This window comes from Trachypithecus francoisi, unplaced genomic scaffold (assembly GCF_009764315.1).
Source record: "Trachypithecus francoisi isolate TF-2019V2 unplaced genomic scaffold, Tfra_2.0 Lachesis_group2, whole genome shotgun sequence".
NCBI lineage: Eukaryota > Metazoa > Chordata > Mammalia > Primates > Cercopithecidae > Trachypithecus > Trachypithecus francoisi.
Genome location: NW_022681465.1, coordinates 120,967,275 through 120,988,931, shown reverse-complemented (window position 1 = coordinate 120,988,931; position 21,657 = coordinate 120,967,275). Strand labels below are relative to the sequence as shown.

General features: G+C 42.3%; 2 protein-coding genes across 4 annotated transcripts in view; both read right to left on the bottom strand.

Moving 5' to 3' along the window:
• NSG2 (neuronal vesicle trafficking associated 2) overlaps positions 1 to 21,657 on the bottom strand; it is a 133,410-nt gene that overhangs the window by 53,526 nt on the left and 58,227 nt on the right. For 2 of the 3 annotated variants that reach the window (XM_033180332.1, XM_033180330.1), the window contains one exon: positions 6,554 to 6,704. In XM_033180332.1, coding sequence (XP_033036223.1) covers positions 6,554 to 6,682 — 129 coding nt within the window. In that variant the 5' untranslated portion in view covers positions 6,683 to 6,704. Of the gene's footprint in view, positions 1 to 6,553; positions 6,705 to 7,572; positions 7,812 to 21,657 lie in introns of those variants that run through there. The other variant, XM_033180331.1, reaches the window with a different exon arrangement.
• Positions 1 to 21,657, bottom strand: part of CUNH5orf47 (chromosome unknown C5orf47 homolog) — a 109,732-nt gene that overhangs the window by 48,613 nt on the left and 39,462 nt on the right. The gene's annotated exons all lie outside the window — the stretch shown is intronic.

Sequence of the window (21,657 nt, the reverse complement as noted above, 5' to 3'; positions counted from 1 at the left end):
AGTCAGAGATGTTGTCCCAATTTGAGATTCATCTCTTGAGATTCTCTGAAGAACCAGGGGGCTTAGGGCCTGGAGCCTGCAGGGATGTGCATTTCTGCTGTTCCCTGGGGAAAGGCTACGTTTCTAGTATCTTGTGTCTCGGGGAGAAAAAGAAACCCTGCAGAAAGCCCAGGGAGAGGCCCAGAAGGCACACAGGCCTTAGGTCCCCTTTCAGGCCTCCCCTGCAGAGCATCATCAGGCCCTACACCGCCCCACACCCATCTGTGAAACCCCATCCTTCTCAGCATGCTCCACTTCTGCAGTCTCCTTCTAAAGCTATCATCTTCAAGAGACATATTCTAGATGCCCAGTGAAAGAAAGGAAACTATCTGTGAGCTCCCTCAGTATGCTTTGCACTGAGCTGGGCCATTAGACAGTTGTCACACCGTTTCCCTCACCGGCACCCTCTTAGGTAGATATTATTACCCGTTTTAGGGCTGAACAAACTCAAAGCCCAGAGATGCTAAGTAATGTGCCTAAAGCTACACAGTAAGTAAATAGCTTAGCTGAGATTTGAACCAAGGTCTCTAGGACTATAAAGTGCATACGGCCTACCATGCAAAATTTAAAACATGCCATAAATTAGTCATTAGTTTCTAAATATCTGTGTTCCTCTCCTCCCACAAGCAGGTAAGCGACCTCCTCCAAGATGCATAAAGACTTATTAATCAATAGAAAGAAAAGAAGTGTTTGCCCAGAACGCAGCAGCAGACCTGCTGATTATGGTTCACCTGGGGCTCTGCCAAGGTGGGTTGTGCCTGTCTGTGGTTTGCTTTCTGCAGACCTGCCACCCTTCCCAGCACACCTGCATGCAGATCTTGGCTACATTGTTTTCCTTTGGTGCACCCTAGGACAGCCTTCCACCTGTCTGAGCCTGTTTCTGTACCTGTATAATGGGGATCATGGTAGCAACCTCACAGGGGTTGTGGGGACACCTGGGTTATTGTGGCTCCTTAGATGAACCAAAGGCAGCAAAGCACCAAAGGCATGTCCTGAAATTTGATGTCTGCAGACTAATGTTCCAGCTTCTCAGGAGCTTGCTCCCATGGCCTAGAGAAAGTCACCTAGATTTGAGTCTACTTCCTCACCTACCAAGTAGAGAAACTGAGTCCAGTTTTAAGCTAGGCAAGAGGGGGATCAGCCAGTAATTTCCACTGCCCACTGCATGCCAGGCCGAAGGCTACCAGGATGACACAGCCTCAGGTCTAGCTGGGGCCTCAGGTCTAGTGGGCAAATGAAGCAGAGAAAGCAAATTATCCTCCCAACCAACCTGGCACCATGTCTAAATACCACCAGCCTTCCCACCCCACTGCCACTGCCCCACTATCCTCTCCTCCTTGAATGTAGAAGTGGCCTTCTAGCTGGTGTCAGACCCCCCATTCCTTTCTTCTACTCCCGTATTGGGGGTGCTTCAGACAACTCAGTCACCCGTTTGGGGGACACTAATCTGGTGCTGTGTGGAAGATGATTGAACAGAAAGAGGTAGAGGAGGTCAAAAGACCAGGCATGAGACTGAGCCTGTCCCTTGTCCCTTGTCCCTAGGGTGGCTCACAGCAACGAGGGCAATCTTCCAAAAATCAAACTCTGATCCTGTGACTCTCCTGCTTTAAACAGCTTTTGAAAAAAAAAAATACACCGGGGCCCACATAAACTGGTGCCCACCCCACCTCATCTCTTAAGTCTCTCCCCATCATTTGACATCATCAGCCAACGTGGCCCCCTGATCGTTCCTCCACCCTCCTCAGGGCTCAGTTAGGCCTGCTGCCTGACCATCCTGTCATTATAATTAGGTCCCCTACATGTCTTCTCTCTCCTTACATTACAGCACCTTGTTCTTTCCTTAATAGCCCTTCCCACAATTAGCATCTATATGCTTTTATTTGTATGATGGGTTGTTGGAAGTCTCTCTTCTTCATTGGACTGGAAGCTCCATGAAAGCAGTGGCCAATGCTGTCTTTTCATTGCTGTGTATCCATGGCCTAGCACAGCGCCTGGCTCACAGAGGGCACCCTGTAAGACTTGCTGGCTGGATGGATGGGTGGATGATGAACAGATGGGGAGATGGATGGACGGATTGGTGGATGATGAACGGATGGGGAGATGGATGGATGGATGGGTGGATGATGAACGGATGGGGAGATGGATGGATGGATGGGTGGATGATGAACGGATGGGGAGATAGATGGATGGATTGGTGGATGGATAGATAGATGGATGATGAATAAATGAATACCTCCCAGGGTGATAAGTACAACTACAGCTCTACTTATCGGTAGTCAAGGAAGGCATTCAGGAGAGTTGCTTTCCGAACTGGGTTTAGAAAGATGAATACTGACATCATACAAGCAAAGGAGCCACAAGGGCATTCTGGGCAGAAGGAATGGCATGTTCATGAAGGAGAAGGCATGGAACATCCTGGGGAGTGTGCGAGAGTCTAGGGCAGGGTTCCCCAGTCTTGACGCTGTTGACATTTGGGGCAGGATAATTCTTCCTAGGGGCAGGATTGGTGTGTCCTGTATACTGTAGGATATTTAGCAGCACGGCGTCCACCCATAAAATGCCAGTAGAATCCTCCCTCTAGTTATGACAATGAAAAATGTCTCCAGACATTGCTAACTGTCCCCGAGGGAGACAGAACCACCTCCCTGGAGCACCGCTGCTCCAGGTAAGTCTGGCACGCTGACATTTGAGGCACAACGTGGGAGTGAAAAGAATGGAGGCCAGCAGGCCAGTTGGTGAAGGAGCTGGAGTGGCAAGGTCAGGATTCAAGGAGGAGATCTTGTGGGGTGAGGAGATGAGGAAGGTTTCCATGGGAGAGGGACCCAGGTATAGACCTGGGAAGGCTTGGAGGCAATGTGGAAGACTGAGTTCCATGAAAGAGAGAAGCAGGAGGCCACTCAGGAGCCTGGCACTCCTCCTCAAGGCAGACACCAGTCTCTCCAGCACCAGGCAGGGAGTGAGCACTGGAGCCTCTGGTGTTCTGTCTGGGGGACCAGTCCAGGTCCCTTCCAGGTCCAGGAGCCTGCCAGGGGGAGGGCTTAAGAGGCAGGTGCAGCCACGGATGAAGGAGCCTAGAGTTTGAGGAAGCACTCTCCCAGAATGAGAGACTTCTTACTGAAGCCAGTGCAATGCAGAAAAAAAGCTGGAACATCAAGTACACTTCCAATTCCAGTCCTTCCACTCTTTATCTGTAAAGCTTAGGCAGGCCATTATATTGTCCTGAACCTCAGTTTCCTCATCAGTGAAATGGGGGCACTGAGACCCACCTTACAAGGCTGCTGGGAAGATTAACTTAAATAATCTGAATGCCCTGCATAGTCCCCTCCTTAGCCCAGAGCAAGTCTTCAGACATGTTCCACGAGAGGACTCCAGCTAGCCTCCAGATGCTGTTCTCTCGAAATTCAGATTTCATACTACTAAAGGATACTTAGAACACTGACTTTCAGTATTACAAGCACACTCTGTATTTTGCATTTTCAAAAAGAAAAGCCATTATCTGACATTGGGATCAAATATCCTTCTTTCTGATAACCATCTTAGCTTCAAATACTTACCATCTGACCAGAGCCTAACCAAAGGGCTGACAGCTGTGTCAGGGCTCGTTCTGCCTCCTCTACAAAAGTCCTGTGAGGTGAGTCCCAAAATTAGCATCCCTATTCTATGCACTAGAAGACTGAGGCTGAGGCAACTTAAGAAACTACTCTCCAAGTTCTTGGCCAAAGCAGGCTGGTAAGAGTTGGAGTGGGATTTGAACCCACCTAAAGAGGTGGCTTCAGAGTCCTTGCTGGTCATCTGGACACTATTCTAAGCATTTAGAGGACCTTTGGCTTCTTCAGCAACATTTACTTTTAACATTTACTGTTCTCATATCGGGGAAAAAATGTAATTACTCTTGTAAAGATTCTAAAATCTAAATATTAGCACAGAAAACTGATAATACAATTCCCCACTCAGAGAAGACAGACTAAGAGAGGGGAATGGACTGCACTGTGGGTCAGTGGCTGAGCTTGAGCCACAGACCACACGTGGGGACTCCCAGGCCGACTCACTTCTCATCCTGCTGAAGTGGAAGGTTCTGGAACAGCATCGCCTGGGCTCTACACCCAGGATGCTTTCCCAGCTGTTTGCTGTGGGGAGCTACTTTACCCCTCTGTGTCTGAGTTTCTGTAAAATTCAGGCCAAAGTAGGTACTCCCTCACTGGGGCTTATTAACTCCTGAGAAGAAGAAAGAAAATTGCGTGCATGTATGAGTGAGTGTGTGTGTGTGTGTGCGCGCGCGCGCGCACCCGCACGCATATAGCTTAGCATCAAGAATTTAGGAAGCACCTGAAAAATGGTGACATTATACTCTTATAGTTTTTTTACCAGGCACTTTATATACGAGGCCACATCTAACTTTGTTCTGACCATTGTGAGGTAGGTGTGATCCTCCCCATATCACAAAACAGGAAACTGAGGCTGCCCTGGTGAAAGACTGTGTGGTGACAATCAGAGTGTCAAACTGGGTCCCCTGGATCTTTCAGGATAATTGACTTCCCCTTGCATGCTTGCAGGCCCACCATGAGAGACAATGCATTATCTTTCAGGTTTTGGGACAGTGTCTGGTACACCTGGACTGGATACTCAGTGGTTATCAGACCTGCCTCCTCTCTCATTGAAAGAATAAAGCCCTGGGAGGTGGGTGGGAGCCTAAGTGGGGGTGGGGGGGTGTACAGAGACCATGATAATCTCTAGATGACCTGCAGGCATGTAGAAGGCTAGGGGAGAGATGACCTCACCACAATCCCTTTTCTTTGCATACCTCTTAGAGACATGCAGATCTGCAAGGCTATAGCTGTTGGCCTCACAAAGCCCCAAGAGAATATCCCTCCCTTCTCCTACTAACTTCGACTTATATCTGGGTTCTAACTCCAACATTTCTACTTACTCCTTCTATGAGCTTAGATAACTCACCAAATTTTCATTTATAAATATGAATGAATAATCCCTGACTCCCAGGGTTAATGAGCATCCAAAACAATGGTCCTCAACTTTGGCTGCATGCAGGAGCCACCCGGGAGATTTCATTCATATTAATGCCCGGGTCTCACTCTCAGAGACTCTGATACAGTTGTTCTGAGGCGTGGCCTAGAAAGCAGGAGTTCCAAAATCTCCCCAGGTGATTCTAATATGCAGGTCAAAACCAAGAAGCTCTGATATACATGTAGCAGGTACTCTATTAATACTGCCCCTTCTCATCTCTTTAGTGTTAGTTACCTGTTCAGAATTTATCTTTAAAGGCTTTATCAGTTCCTTAGGATGGCTCTTAAGAATTCTCTCTGTCAGCCACCCCACCCCACGTTCTCCTATTGACAATCTCTGCACTTTCAAAACAAACGATTCAACCCCTGGCCAATCAGCAGCCCCTTTATCTAGCTTTGGCTCCTCTTCTGTTGATTGGTTGAAGCCAATTGGTTAAGACACACAATGCCCTCCTGCAGATGCCAATGGGGAATCAAACAGATGGAATGATCCATTGTTCGCTCTTCCGTCAGGGAACTCCATCATTGGCCTCCAAGTCTCTCCCTTACCGTGTACAAAAGCTCACATAATAAAACCCCAGGTTGTCCCAGGTAGACCTTAAATGATACTGTTTCTCCCTTCCGTGTCCATAACCCCCACCCCACCTTTGTGTGAATGCCCACCTCCATTCTTCATGGACTACTCCCATGTCAGGAGATGTGCCATCAGCCAGTCACTCATTTCCAGCCACGCCTCCCCAAAAGACACTCTCCTGCAGTCATGCTGCTCCCCCAAAGCTCTCCATGCTTTGCCTTAAAAATGCCTTCCTTTGCCCAATCCATGGTCTGCCAGGAAGATTTTTTCTCCCCTTTACAAGCCCAATTCAAATGCTCTCCTCTGCAGTTTGCCTAACCTGTCCTCTCAGCCCCATTCCCAAACCCTCTCCACCCCAACAGAATTTAGTTGTTTCCACCTGTGCACCCTCACAATCTTTGTAATGCTCAGGTATAACATTTACCAGGATGAAGTAGATTAAACTGTCATACTAGAAAAGGATTTTGTAATTTTGTCTTTTTATAACCAACTCCTAGTATAGGGACAGGGTCTTAGCAGGTGCAAACTGAATGCTTGCTGGAGTGAATCCAATCCTCTGTCCTCAAATCTATACCTGTCAATTTTTGAAAGACCTTCCCCAAATAATCAAGATGAATTTTCTGTCACTATCTAGAAGCTTATTAGTATTCACCAGCTGTAAGAAAACTTTAATAAGGAAAGATCAATTTTCTTGCCCATTTATGCAGATATGAACAAAAAATGAATAAACACTTACCATAAATCTGAAATAACACAAGAGATGTCTCGGCTCTGGAAGGAATAACTACATTTTACAAGAAAGGGAGCACATTTGGCAGATAAGGGGATGAAAGGGTTTGGGGGGTGGAATTTTTCGCTGCTTTATTTCCTGAGATGGGGGGATCCTGGGGGCTAATGAGAGCAAGAGCACCTGCTTTACCTTTTCTGGAGCAGGCAGCTGTAAGTGATTAACCTCCAAGGGAGTGATGAGAGGGACGGTCTGGAAGCCATCCTCAACTGAAGGCGGCTTGGTTCCCTTCTCGCTGGGGTTACTGTTCAGCTTCACCATCCTTACGCCTTTCTTCCCAGACCTAAGGCAAGCAGTGGGATTCTGGTTACAGCAGGAGGTGAGGCAGAAAGAGAGGGCTGACGACAGAGAAAACAGCACTGTCCTCAAAAGCTCCACTCAAGGGGCTTTCAATCTGCGATCAGTCATTGATCTTCCACTAGATTTCCTGACATGATTCCCACTGTCCAATAAAACTTCAATCATCAAAACATGCCACCTTCCCATGGGGTTCAACAGCACTCAAATTTAAGGAATTCAAGGAAAATCCTAAACCTACACACACAAAAAAATAAGTGTAAAACAAATATACTTTTAGAGCTAAAGTGTTCACACAATGCCAGTAAAAAAGATTATACTTAGTGCAAAATGAAGTCCTATTATACCATCCCCCCTGCAGTATGATAAATTTCACCTCACCACTCTGGTTGCTATTCTATTATGTTGGTTTTTCAATCAGTAATACCCTAAAACACAATAAAAACATTCAATATCCCAGTGTGTACCCTGTTACATCATATGTGGATTGTACATGAGGTGCAATTTCCTAAAATAAAAACAAAAAGAAGGCTAGCTTGAACCTGATCCTGTTATTCAGCCATGGAATGCCTCCATTTCCTCAATAGTGAAGGGCCATTTTTTTTGATTCCACGGAAAGTTAGCAGCTCCCATATTGCAGGATTGCCAACCAAATAAACAAATCACATTTATTCATCTCCAGATCCCTTAGAAGTCTAATGGTGCTCCCCTCCCACCCCCAGAAGCTCAACACAACTGAATTTCTTCTCTCAATCCTGCTGATGGAACGTTTAGACAAAACAGGGTTGTCGTGGGGGTGAAAGGGTTTGGAAGATATTGGGGAGTGGTTATAGCAAAAACAAATGCCTACTTACTGTGCTGCACTCTTGGGGGGTCAGAGCAGATTCAAGCCAATTTGAAGAGGAGGAGGACGGCCAGGAGTCCTCCCTCCTCAGCCCGAGCTTGTGGTGCTGAAAGGACAGCGCCTCGCGTGCGTCTGGATCGGAGCTTCTGAGAGCAGGCGTGAGCGAGCGGGGAAGAGCTCCTGGCAGCTGCCTGCCTGCTTGCTCGCTCGCGCCCCCTCCTACCGGGGAACGCGCTCCCACACCATCTGTCATCTGGCACCACCTGCTGTTTCTTATGCATGACCACAACCACTGCATGGGGCAAAATGGTTTCAAGAAAGTGGGAGGGATTTTGGCCAAATCAAAAATAATAATAATAATAATAAGCACCATATAGTAAGTAATCCTTGAGCCTTTGGAAAAACTGGAAAAGCAGGCACATTCATTAGGGAAGAGATCGCCTCCTAAGACCTTCCAGAACAATATCATAAAACACAGAATGGTTCAAGACCTCTACTGTGCTCTGACCCCGTGGTCAGGACAGAAGGGAAATATGTTTATTGTGTATCTTTCATGCAGTGGGCACTTTTCCAGCCTCTTTCAGACTATTTCCCTCATTTGCAAAATGGGGTTTCTAATAGTACATATATGATGGGGTTAGTACAAAGCATGAAATGGGATAGCATAGGGAAAGCATTTAGCACAGAGCAGCGACTATGGCAAGCACTGTATTCACATTTGCTACTACATTCAACATTGTACTCTGATCATACAGGTCAGCCAAGGTAACCAGAGCTGGAATTTGAAAGCTGATCGGTGGCCACCAAAATTTGCATCCAGCCCAGGACATTATATGGCTTCCAAGTTGGTGTCTGGAATCAGAGAGGGCCAAGTCCTAGTGTCTTGTCTATCAAATTCTGGCTGTATGGATTTTGGACATTTTGCATTCATTCTTTAAACCTCCCTTTCCTTATCTCTGGTGTAAGAATAATAATATCTCTCTTGCAGAGTGAATGTAAATATGAGAAGAGATTGTGCTCAGAGAAACCCTTTATTACTTAGGGACAAGGTTCTGAATGGCTGAATTATTTCATCCCTGGGGATTGCGCATAGATTCTCTTCAAATCCTCTGAGGTCAAGGCTGTTGCCACTATGTTCACTAAGCTGCGGTTCAAGCCACTGATGGTTGTTCATTCCCAGCTGCAGTGCTGTTTATTATGCACTTCATGAGGCCCAGCTGTCTTGGCATTTGTAACAGGGTCCCCTTTTGCTTTCAAAAGTATTCTAGTTTATGTGATAAATTGTTAGGTCACCCTAGTTAGTGCTCATGTGCTGAGCACACACTCTACCAGCTAAAAGGTCAGGAGAAAACTTATGTATTATATATACTGTTCAGTAATGAAACATGTGGAGAGGGGTGTGTGTGGAGAGGGAGAGAGGTGGGGGGAGAGAGAGAGAGATTTTCTGAGACAACAAGGGCTAGCACATCTGAGCTGCACAGGGCTATATTAGTAGAAGTATGCATATATATGAAATGGGAGTGCCCCAATAAATGTTAGTCCTCCACTCTCTTCTTTCCAAAGACCTACATGATTTTTCAGGTGCAATCATTGTGACAGCACAATGTGGACAACCACGTGGAGTCAATTGTGAACGCTTGTGGTTAATCCTGTTATTGCTGCCTCCAGAGGAAAAAGAAATTCCCTTTGACATGTCTTGTGATTGATTCATATGTAGAAATCACACTTTTAATAATTCCAAGCCAAGCTTCTGCACAGCAAAGGAAATAATTAACAGACTAAAGAGACAACCTACAAAATGGAAGAAAATATCTGCGAACTATGCATCTGACCAGTGGTTAATACCCAGAATATATAAGAAACTCAAACAACTCAACAGCCAAAAAAAAAAAAAATCTGATTTAAAAATTGGCAGCCAGGCACTGTGGCTCACGCCTGTAATCCCAGCACTTTGGAAGGCCGAGGTGGGTGGATCACAAGGTCAGGAGTTTGAGACCAGCCTGACCAACATGGTGAAACCTCGTCTCAACTAAAAATACAAAAATTGGCCAGGCGTGGTGGCGGGTGCCTGTAATCCCAGCTACTCAGGAGGCTGAGGCAGGAGAATCGCTTGAACCTGTGAGGCAGAGGTTGCAACGAGCTGAGAACATGCCACTGCACTCCAGCCTGGGTGACAGAGTGAGACTGTCTCAACAACAACAACAAAAAATGGCAAATACCTGAACAGACATTTCTCTAAAGAAGACATACAAATGGCTAACACGTATATGAAAAAGTGCTCAATGTCCCTAATCATCAGGGAAATGCAAATCAAAACTACAATGAGATATCACCTCACCCCAATTACAATGGCTATCATTAAAAGACAAAAGCAACAAATGCTGTCACGAACGTGGAGAAAGAGGAACTATTATATACTGTTAGTGCGGATGTAAATTAGTACAGCCATTATGAAGAACGGTGTGGAGGTTCCTCAAAAAAATTAAAAATAGAACTACCATATGATACAGCAATTCCACTATTAGGATGTTCATTTAAAGGAAAGGAAGCCAGTATGTCAAAGAGATATTTGTACTCTCATGTTTATGACAGCACTATTCTCAATAGCCAATTATTCAATATTCAATAGTCAACCCGAGTGTGCATCCAACAAATAAATGGTTTTTAAAAAGCTGATCTCTCTCTCTCTATACACACACACACACACACACACACACACACACACACAGTGGAATACTATGCAGCCACAAAAAAAATAAATTATGTCATTTGTGGTTACATGGATGAACCTGGACATTCTGTAAAATGAAATAAGCCAGGTACAGAAGGACAAATACTGCATGATCTCATTAATGTGAAATCTTAAAAAAAAAAAGTTAATCTCATAGTAGTAAAGAGTAGAATAGTGCTTACCAGTGGCTGGAGACAGTAGGGAGCAGGCAAGAAGGGTTAGAGATTGGTCCAGGGGTACAAAGTTACAGTTAGACAGGAGAAATAAATTATGCTGTTACATTGCACAGTAGGGTAACTATGGTTAACAATATTGTATTGTATATTTTTAAAAGAGCTAAAATAATTTTGAACGTTCTCATATAAAGAGATGGTAAATAAATGAGATGGACATGCGAAATAGCCTGATTTTGTCACCATAGAATGTACACATGTATCAGCCGGGCATGGTGGCTTACACCTGTAATCCCAGCACTTTGGAGGGCCGAGGCAGGCAGATCACCTGAGGTCAGGAATTCAAGACCAGCTTGGTCAATACGGTGAAACCCCGTCTCTACTAAAAATACAAAAATTAGCCAGACTTGGTGGCAGGTGCCTGTAATCCCAGCTACTCGGGAGGCTGAGGCAGGAGAATCACTTGGACCTGGGAAGTGGAGATTGCAGGGAGCAGAGATCATGCCACTACACTCTAGCCTGGGTAACAGAGTAAGACTCCATCTCAAAAAAAAAAAAAAAAATGAATGTATACATGTATCAAAACATCACACCATCCTCCATACATATGTACAATTATTATGTTAATTAAAAGCAAAGTTTAAAAAAAATAATTTGAAGCCAGCAGTATTGAATTTAGTAAGGCCCAAGCCTGTCTCAAGGCAGTGGGAAATTCAGGTCTCCTGATATGTGAGGCCAGGAGAGAAGCTGCAGGAAGAAACAGAGGGCTGAAGTGATACGGGAAATTTTCTCCTGGTTGGCAAGGTCCTATTTTTTCTTCTTCCAGCTATTTTGAAATATACAATAGATTTTTATAAATTATAGTTACATTACTGTGAGACGTTCTTAATACAATAGACTATTACAGTATAATAGACTATTTTTCTGCTATGTAATGGTCTTTTTTTTAAGAGACAGGGTCTTGCTCTGTCACCCCCACTGGAGTGCAGTGGCACAATCCTATTATAGATCACTGCAACTTCAAACTCTTGGCCTCAAGTGATCCCACTGCCTTGGCCTCCCAAAGCACTGGGATTACAGGCATGAGCCACCTATGCCTGGCCTGGAGTTCTTTAAAATATGTTTGCAGTTGAAAACAAAAACACGTTTGTAGTTGAAAAGAAGTAGTTATAACATCTTCTGATGAGATATTCAATGTATGTAAAGTAATATATAAGACAACTGCAATATAAAGAATTGAGGCTAAAGGGACCAATATGGTGGGAATGTTTCTACATTCTACTTGAAGTGGCAAAAGTATTTATTCTAACTAAACTATGCAAAGTTAAATTTTTCTATTGTAATCTCTAGGGCAACCAAAAATATACAAAGAGATATAGTCAAAATGCAATAGATCAAATGGGATACAAAAAAAGTTCCAAAAGAAGGCAGAAAAGGAAAAGGAGAGGAACAAAAAAAATTAGGGGACAACAAAACAAATGATGGAATAGTAGACTTTGAACATATCAGTAATTACATTAAATGTAAGTGGGCTAAACAAACTAATTAAAAAGTTTGTCAAAATGGAGAAAAAACACAAACCAAATATATGCTGTCAACAAGAAATTCACTTCAAATGTAAAAATATAAGTAGATTCAAAGTAAAAGTATGGACTCTGGACTTTCAGCTCAGAGGAAGACAAAGTGCAACCTCCTTCTGTCATGCAGCATCTGATTTCATCTAACACCAGCCGCCTCTTCCATGCCGTTCAGGTTCAAGCACACCAAGATCAAAGTTGTATACCTGAGGTACACTGGTGGGGAAGTCAGTGTCATGCCTGCCCTGACCCCTGAGATCAACTCCATGGATCTGTCTCCAAATAAATGTTGGTGATGACATTGCCAAGAAAGCTAGTTACTGGAAGACCCTAAGGATTACAGTGAAATGAACCATTCAGAACATGCAGGCTCAGATGGAGGTGGTACATTCTGCCTCTGCACTATCATCAAAGTTCTCCAAGAATCACTCTGAGACAGAAAGCAGCAAAAAATAAAATAAAATAAAATGAATAAATAAAAGTAAGCAGAGTGGAAATATCATTTTTGTTGCAATTGTCAGCATTTCCCAATGCACACTGACATTTAGCTAGAGAACTCTCTGGAACCCTTAAAGAGCTCCTGGAGACTGTCCACCAACTGGTGGACTGCACTATTGATGGCTACCACCCTCGTGGCATCACAGATGACATCGACAATGGCATAGCGGAATGTCCAGCTAGTTAACAACTGCAAAGGAAAATATTTAAATGAAGGATCATTTGACAACCAAAAAAAAAAAACAGTAAAGGGATGAAACAAGATACACCAATGTAACATTGACCAAAAGAAAGCTGGAGTAGCTATATTAATATCAAACAAACCATCCAGAGCAAAGAAGAGAGAGATAAAGAGGGACATTACACATGATAAAAGGTCAATTCACTAAGAAGACATAACAATCCTAAATGCGTATGAACCTAATAACAAAGCTTCAAAATGCGTGGACCAAAACCTGACAAAACTAAAAAGAGAAATAGACAAAACTGCAATTATAGTTGGAATCTCCAGTACTTCTCTGTCTTTGATTGACTGATAGGGCAAACAGAAAATTCAGGAATATTACCATTTTGGACTGGATAATTATGGAGAGAGCTGTGGGGTAAGGCTGTTCTGTGTATTGCAGGATGCTTAGCAGCATCTCTGTTTCTAACTACCAGATGCCACCAGCATCTCCTCCTAAGCTGTGATTATCAAAAAGGTCTCCAGACACTGACAAATGTCCTGGGGGAAAATCATTCTCAGTTGAGAACCACTGCTACAGAAGAACAGAACATCACCAATTAACTGGATCTAACTGACATTTATGGAATAATTCACCCAAAACAGGAGAATAAACATTTTTTTTAGTGCACACTGAACACATACCAAGATAGACCATATCCGAGTTATAAAACAAACCTGAAAAAAAATTAAAATTGAGGTAATACAAAAAACTGTTCTCTGATTATAATGGAATTAGACCAAAAATCAATGACAGAATAGTAACAGGAAAGTCTCCAAACAGGGGTTAAACAACATTCTTTGAAATAATTCATATATCAAAAAGAAAGTCTCAAGAAAAATGAGAAAACATGTTCAACAGAACAAAAATGAAAACACAAGATATCAAAATTTGAGGAGTGCACCTTCAGTAGTAATGAGAGAAAAATTTGCAGCATTAAATGTGTGTATTATAAAAGAAGAAAGGTTTCAAATAAATCATCTAACCTTTCACCCAGAAATAAAAAGAGCAAAATAAACCCAAAGCAAACAGAAGGAAAGAGATAATAAACAGCAGAAATCAATATAACTGAAAACAGAAACACAATGGAGCTAATCAACAAAGGCAAAAGTTGGTTCTTTAAAACGATTAGTAAATTTGGCTGGGCAGAATGGCTCATGCCTGTAATTCCAGCACCTTGGAAGGCCAAAGCAGGAGGATCACTTGAGCCCAGGAGTTCCAGATGAGCCTGGGCACCATAGGAGACCCCATCTCTACAAAAAATTTAAAAATTAGTCAGGCATAGTGGCACACACCTGTAGTCCCAGCTACTCAGGAGGCTGAAGTGGAAGAATCACTCAAGCCAGAGAAGTCGAAGCTGCAGTGAGCTATGATAGAGTCACTGCACTCCAGCCTCGGTGACAGAGCAAAACTCTATTTCAAAAAAATTTAAATTTAAATTTAAAAATTTGTAACTTTGATACACCTCTAGAAAGACTGACAAAGAGGAAAGACAGAACACACAAATTACTAATCTCGTGAATGAAAGAGGCGCTAATGCTACAGAGCGTGAAGACATTAAAAGGGTAAGAGACTACTACAAACCATGCTCTGTACATAAATTTGATAAAGCAGATTAAATGGGCCAATTTCTCAAAAACCATAGACTAGCAAAACTTACTGAAGACGAAATGGTAATCCGAATGATAGTCCTAACTATTAAGGGAATTGAATTTGTAGTAAAAATCTTCCCCCAAAAAGGAATCTTCAAACCAGATAGTTTCACCATGGGAACACATGTTTAAAAAAAAAAAATTCTATACAATCTCTTCTAGAAAACAGATGAAGAGATAAACAGTTCCCAATTTATTCTATGAGGCCAGCATTACTTTCATACCAAAACCAAAGACAGCCCAAGACAAGAAAAATACAGGCCAATATGCCTCATGAATATACATGCAAAACTTTTCAATAAAATATTAGAAAATCAAATCCAGCAACAGACAAAAAGAATAATACACCATAGGCTTTATCCTAGGAGCCAAATTGATGAAGAGAAAAACATTTAATAAAATTTATGTCCATTCACAATAAAAACTCTCAGCAAACTTGGAACAAAAGGAAACTAAGCTTGATAAAGGACATTTTAAAAATAAAATAAAACTTGGCCAAGCATAATGGCTCATGCCTGTAATCACAGCACTTTGGGAGGCAGAGCTGGGAGGATCGCTTGAGGCCAGGAATTTGAAACCAGCCTAAGCAACATAGTGAGAGCCCCATCTCTGCAAACAATTTTAAAATTAACATCATGTTATACTTAATGGTAAAAAACAAAACGCCTTCCTCCTAATATCTGAAACAAAGGAACACTCTCACCACTCTTATTTAGAACTATACTAGCCAGTGCAATGAGACAGGAAAAATTAATAAGAGGCATACAGATTGGAGAGGAAGAAATAAAACTGTCTTTATTTGTAGAGAACATAATTGCTTGCATTAAAAAAAAGTATTTTTTAAGTATCTTGAACCAATTTAATATGTGGGTTTAACATTCATGAATATATGAATATGCACAATTTAATCAATCATATTTCTATTTACCAGAAATGAATAAATAGAAATCAAAATTTTTTTACAATACCATTTACAATAGCTCCCCAAAATAAAAAACCTTGCTATAAATCTAGCAAAATACATATAGGATCTGTATAGTGAAAATTACAAAATGCTTATGAAATATCCTAAAGGCCTAAGTAATTGAAGAATAACAAGTTCACTAACTGGACATTCAACATAGTAATGATGTTAAATCCATAAAAATTGACCTATTTTTCTGGTAAATTTTCATAAAAATAGGTCAATTTTCATAAAATGGGTCAATTTTCAATTCTAACCTCTGGCAGAAATTTTTGTAGATAAGGTTATTCCAAAATATATATAGAAAGGCAAAATAACTATAATAACCAAAACAATTTTTTTTAAAAAGAAAATAAAATTGAAAGAATCACACTATCCAATTTTAACACTTACTATAAAGCTATAGTATTTTGTCCAGCAATGTAATGGCAATGGGATAGACATATAAATTAATGGGAGAGATGAGCGAGCACACAAATAGACCCACACAAATAATGGTCAATGGATTTTTGACAATAGCACAAATGCAATTCAGTGGAGAAAAGATGGTCTTTTTAAAATGATGTTGAATAATGAGCTTTGACCTAAACCTCGTATCTTATATAAATATAGACTACACATCTAAAAGTCAAATATGAAACTAAAATGTTTGGAATAAATCATAGGAAAAAATATTTTGTGTCCTAGGGTTAGGCAAATAGTTCATACACTTGACACCAAATGCAAAATCTATAAAAGATAAGATTGATAAATTGGGGTTCATCAAACTTTAAGATTTTTGTTTTGCCAAAGACACTGTCAAGAAAAAATAATAAGACAAGGTAAAGACTTGGAGAAAATATTTGCAAATCCACCTGACAACAGACTTGTATTCAGAATATGTAAAGAACCCTCGTAATTTGACAATAAAAAAACAAACTATTAAAAAGTGGGCAAAAATCTTAGATGGATACTTCATCAAAGAGTATGAATAGATAGCAAATAAGCACATTAAAGGATGTTCAAAATCATTAGCATTACGGTCCTGGAGATCACATAAGTAATTTAATCAGCCTTTGTGTGAATGAATCTATTAGATTCCTTCCCAAGAGCTCATTTTCACAGGGAAGGAAATGGAGCATGATTAAACGGAAGAAACAAATTAAAAAAAAAAAACAACAACAACGAAGGGTGGGCAGGGCCAAGATGGCTGACTAGCAGTGGTCAGAGGCTCCCACTGAGAAGAACCAAAACAGCATGAGAATCCTGCACTGGCAAGCAAGGTATCCATATTCTATCATCAGGACTGACTAGGTGGTTGGCACGACCCACAGAGAAAAATGAAAAGCAAGGTGGTGTGTTGGCCCACCTGAGAGCCACACAGGGCAAGGGGAGTCCTCACCCCCAGCCAAGGGAGGTGGTGAGTGAGCATGCTACCCAGCCTGAGGAACCGTGCTTTTCCCACAGATCTGTGCAACCCCAAATCAGAAGATCCCACTTGAGAGCCCATGCCACCAGGGCCATGGGTCCCAATCACAGAGCCGCAAAGGTTCTCAACAGCCACTCAGCTGGAATCTACCTAAGACTACCAAGTTCCCTGGGGGAGGGCTGGCAGCCATCGCTGCAGCTGCTAGCTGCCTAAGACACTGAACTCCCAGGGTTGGGGAGAAGGGCGGCAGCCATCACTATAGCTCCAGTGATTCTTCCCTGCTGGAGCTGAGGAGACTGGATGGCTTGGTCCCAAGAGGTACTCCCCACAGCACAGCACACTGGCTGTTGCAGACCATGACGGGACTGCCTCCTCAGGCTGGACCCTGACACATTCCTCCTCACTGGGCAGGGCCTCCCTGCAGGTACTCCAGGAACTCCAGCAACTCTAGCCAGGGTCTTAGGGACAGAGCTCTGATCTCCCTGGGCCTGAGCCTCTAGAAGGAGAGGTGGCCATGGTCTCCACGGACCAGCAGACTTAATCTTTCCTTCTGCTAGTTCTGAGGAATCCAGGCAGCTCAGATAAGTGAGTTTCTCCCCTAATGCAGCACTATCCCTCCACCAAGGGACAGCCAAAGTGCTTTGTTAAATGGGTCCTGGTTCCCATGCCCCCCAGCTGGGTGAGACCCCATAACAGGGGTTGCCAGACACCCTATACAGGAGCATTCCTGCTGGCATCAGGTTGGTGCCTCTCAAGATCAGAGATCCCAGAGAAAAGGCAAGCACCCATCTTTGCTGTTCTCCAGTCTCCTTAGGTGACATCTCCAGGTGTGGGAGATACCCAGATGAATAGGGCCTGAAATGAACCCCCGGCAAACTGCAGCAGCCCTACAGAAGAGGGACCTGACTACTGAAAGAAAAACAAACAAGCAGAAAGCAACAACAACAGCATCAACAAAAATCATCCCCACAAAAATCTCATCCAAAGGTCACCAGCCTCAAAGATCGAAACTAGACAAACTCATGAAGATGAGAAAGAACCAATGCTAAAACAATGAAAATTCAAAAGGCCAGATCATTCTCCTCCAAATGATTGCAACATCTCTCCAGCAAGAGCACAGAACTGGATGGAGGATGAGATAGATGAATTGACAGAAGTAGATTTCAGAAGGTGGGTAATAACAAACTTGGCTGAGGTAAAGGAACATGTTTTAACCCAATGCAAAGAAGGTAAAAACCCATGATAAGAGGCTACAGGAACTGCCAACTAGAATAGCCAGTTCAGAGAGGAACATAAATGACCTGACGGAGCTGAAAAACACAGCACGAGAACTTTGTGATGCAAACACAAGTATCAAAAGCTGAATCAATCAAGTGGAAGAAAGAATGTCAGATATTGAAGACTATTTTACTGAATTAAGGCAGGCAGACAAGATTAGAGAAAAAAGAATGAAAAGGAATGAACAAAACCTCTGACAACTATGGGACTATGTAAAAAGACCAAACCTATGACTGATTGGAGTATCTGAAAGAGATGGGGAGAATGGGACCAAGTTGGAAAACACACTTCATGATATCATCCAGGAAAACTTTCCCAACCTAGCAAGACAAGCGAACACTCAAATTCAGGAAATACAGGGAACCCCAGTAGGATACTCCATGAGAAGATCAACCCCAAGATACATAATTATCAGATTCTCCAAGTTTGAAATGCAGGAAAAAATGTTAAGGGCAGCAAAAGAGAAAGGCCAAGTCACCTACAAAGGGAAGCCCATCAGACTAACAACAGTGGACCTCTCAGAAGAAACCCTACAAGCCAGAAGAGAGTGAGGGCTGATATTCAACATTCTTAAAGAAAAAAAATTTCAACCCAGAATTTCATATCCAGCCAAACTAAGCTTCATAAACAAAGGAGAAATAAAATACTTTTTAGACAAGCAAATGCTGAGTGAATTTGTCACCACTAGGCCTGCTTTGCAAGAGCTCCTGAAGGAAGCACTAAATAATGGAAAGGAAAAACTGGTACCTGCCACTGCAAAAACACACTGAAATACAAAGACCAATGGCACAGTGAAGAAACTGCATCAACTAGTGTGCAAAATAACTACTAGTATCATGATGATAGGATCACATTCACACATAACATTAACCTTAAGTAAAAATGGGATAAATGCCCCAATTAAAAGACAGACTGGCAAACTGAATAAAGAGTCAAGACCCATCAGTGTGCTGTATTCAAGAGACCCATCTCATGTACAAAGACATACACAGGCTCAAAATAAAGGGATGGAAAGAAATTTACCAAGCAAATGAAAAGCAGGAAAATGCAGAAGTTGCAATCCTAGTTTCTGACAAAACAGACTTTAAACCAACAAAGATCAAAAAACACAAAGAAGGGCATTACATAATGGTAAAGAAATCAATTCAACAAGAAGAGCTAACCATCCTAAATACATATGCACCCAATGCAGGAGAACCCAGATTCATAAAACAAGTTCTTAGAAATCTACAGAGACTTAGACTCCCACATGGTAATAGTGGGAGACTTTAATACCCCACTGTCACTATTAGATCATCAAGACAAAAAATTAACAAGGATATTCAGGACTTGAACTCAGCCCTTGACAAGTAAACCTAATAGATATCTACAGAACACTACACCCCAAAACAACAGAATATACATTCTTCTCAGTGCCACATGGCACCTACTCTATAATTGATCAAATAACTGGAAGTAAAACATTCCTCAGCAAATGTAAAAGAACTGAAATCACAACAAGCAGTCACTCAGACCACAGTGCAATCAAATTAGAACTCTAGATTAATAAACTCACTCAAAACCACACAACTATATGGATATTGAACAACCTGCTCCTGAATGACTCCTGGGTAAATCATGAAATTAAAGCAGAAATCAGGAAGTGCTTTGAAATCAATGAGAACAAAGAGATAGCCGGGTGCGGTGGCTCAAGCCTGTAATCTCAGCACTTTGGGATGCTGAGGCGGGCAGATCACGAGGTCAGGAGATCGAGACCATCCTGGCTAACACGGTGAAATCCTGTCTCTACTAAAAATACAAAAAATTAGCCGGGCATGGTGGTGGGCGTCTGTAGTCCCAGCTACTCGAAGGCTGAGGCGGGAGAATGGCATGAAACCGGGAGGTGGAGCTTGCAGTGAGCCAAGATTGCGCCACTGCACTCCAGCCTGGGCAACACAGCGAGACTCCGTCTCAAAAAAAAAAAAAAAGAGAGAACAAAAAGACAATGTACCAAAATCTCCTGGATGCAGCTAAAGCAATGTTAAGAGGGATATTTATAGCACTAAATGCCCACATCAGAAAGTTACAAAGATCCCAAATTGGTACCCTAACAGCACAACTCAAAGAACTAGAGAAGCAAGAGCAAACAAATCCAAAAGCTAGCAGGAGACAAGAAATAACTATGATCTGAGCAGAACTGAGATAGACACACACACAAAAAAATCCTTCCAAAATTCAATGAGTCTAGGAGCTTGTGTTTTGAAAAAAATAATAAAATAGACCACTAGCTAGACTAATAAGAAAGAATCAAATAGACACAATAAAAAATGATAAAGGGGATATCACCACTGACCCCACAGATACACAAAAAACCCAGAGAATACAATAGCATACCTCTATGCAAATAAACTAGAACATCTAGAAGGAATGGATAAACTCCTGGACATATACACCCTCCCAAGACTAAACCAGGAAGAAGTTGAATCCTTGAATAGACCAATAACAAGTTCTGAAATTGAGGCAGTAATAAATAGCCTACCAACCAAAAAAAGCCCAGGACCAGACAGATTCACAGCCGAATTCTACCAGAGGTACAAAGAGGAGCCAGTACCATTCCTTCTGAAACTATTTCAAAAAATCAAAAAGGAGACACTTCTCCCTAACTCATTTTATGAGGTCAGAATCATCCTGATACCAAAATCTGGCAGAGATATAACAAAAAATGGAAACTTTAGGCCAATATCTCTGATGACCATCGATGAGAAATCCTCAATAAAATACTAGCAAACTGAATCCAGCAGCACATCAAAAAGCTTATCCACCATGATCAAGTGGGCATTCTCCCTGGAATGCAAGGCTGGTTCAACACGCACAAATCAAGAAACATAATTCATCACATAAACAGAACTAATGACAAAAACAAAATGATTATCTCAATATATACAGAAAAGGCCTACAATAGGCCGGGCGCGGTGGCTCAAGCCTTTAATCCCAGCACTTTGGGAGGCCGAGACGGGCGGATCACTAGGTCAGGAGATGGAGACCATCCTGGCTAACACGGTGAAACCCCGTCTCTACTAAAAAATACAAAAAACTAGCCGGGCGAGGTGGCGGGTGCCTGTAGTCCCAGCTACTCGGGAAGCTGAGGCAGGAGAATGGCGTAAACCCGGGAGGCGGAGCTTGCAGCGAGCTGAGATCCGGCCACTGCACTCCAGCCTGGGCGACAGAGAGAGACTCCATCTCAAAAAAAAAAAAGAAAAGAAAAGAAAAGGCCTACAATAAAATTCAATATTCCTTCATGTTAAAAACCTTCAATAAACTAGGTATTGGTGGAACATATCTCAAAATAGTAAAACTTATGTGTGACAAACCCATAGCCAATATCATACTGAATGGGCAAAGGCTGGAAGCATTCCCTTTGAAAACCAGCACAAGAAAAGGATACCCTTTCTCACCACTTCTATTCAACATAGTATTAGAAGTTCTGGCCAGGGTAATCAGGCCAGTGAAAGAAAAAAAGCCTATTCAAATAGGAAGAGAGGAAGTCACATTGTCTCTGTTTGCAGAAGACATGATCCTATATCTAGAGAACCCCATCGTCTCAGCCCAAA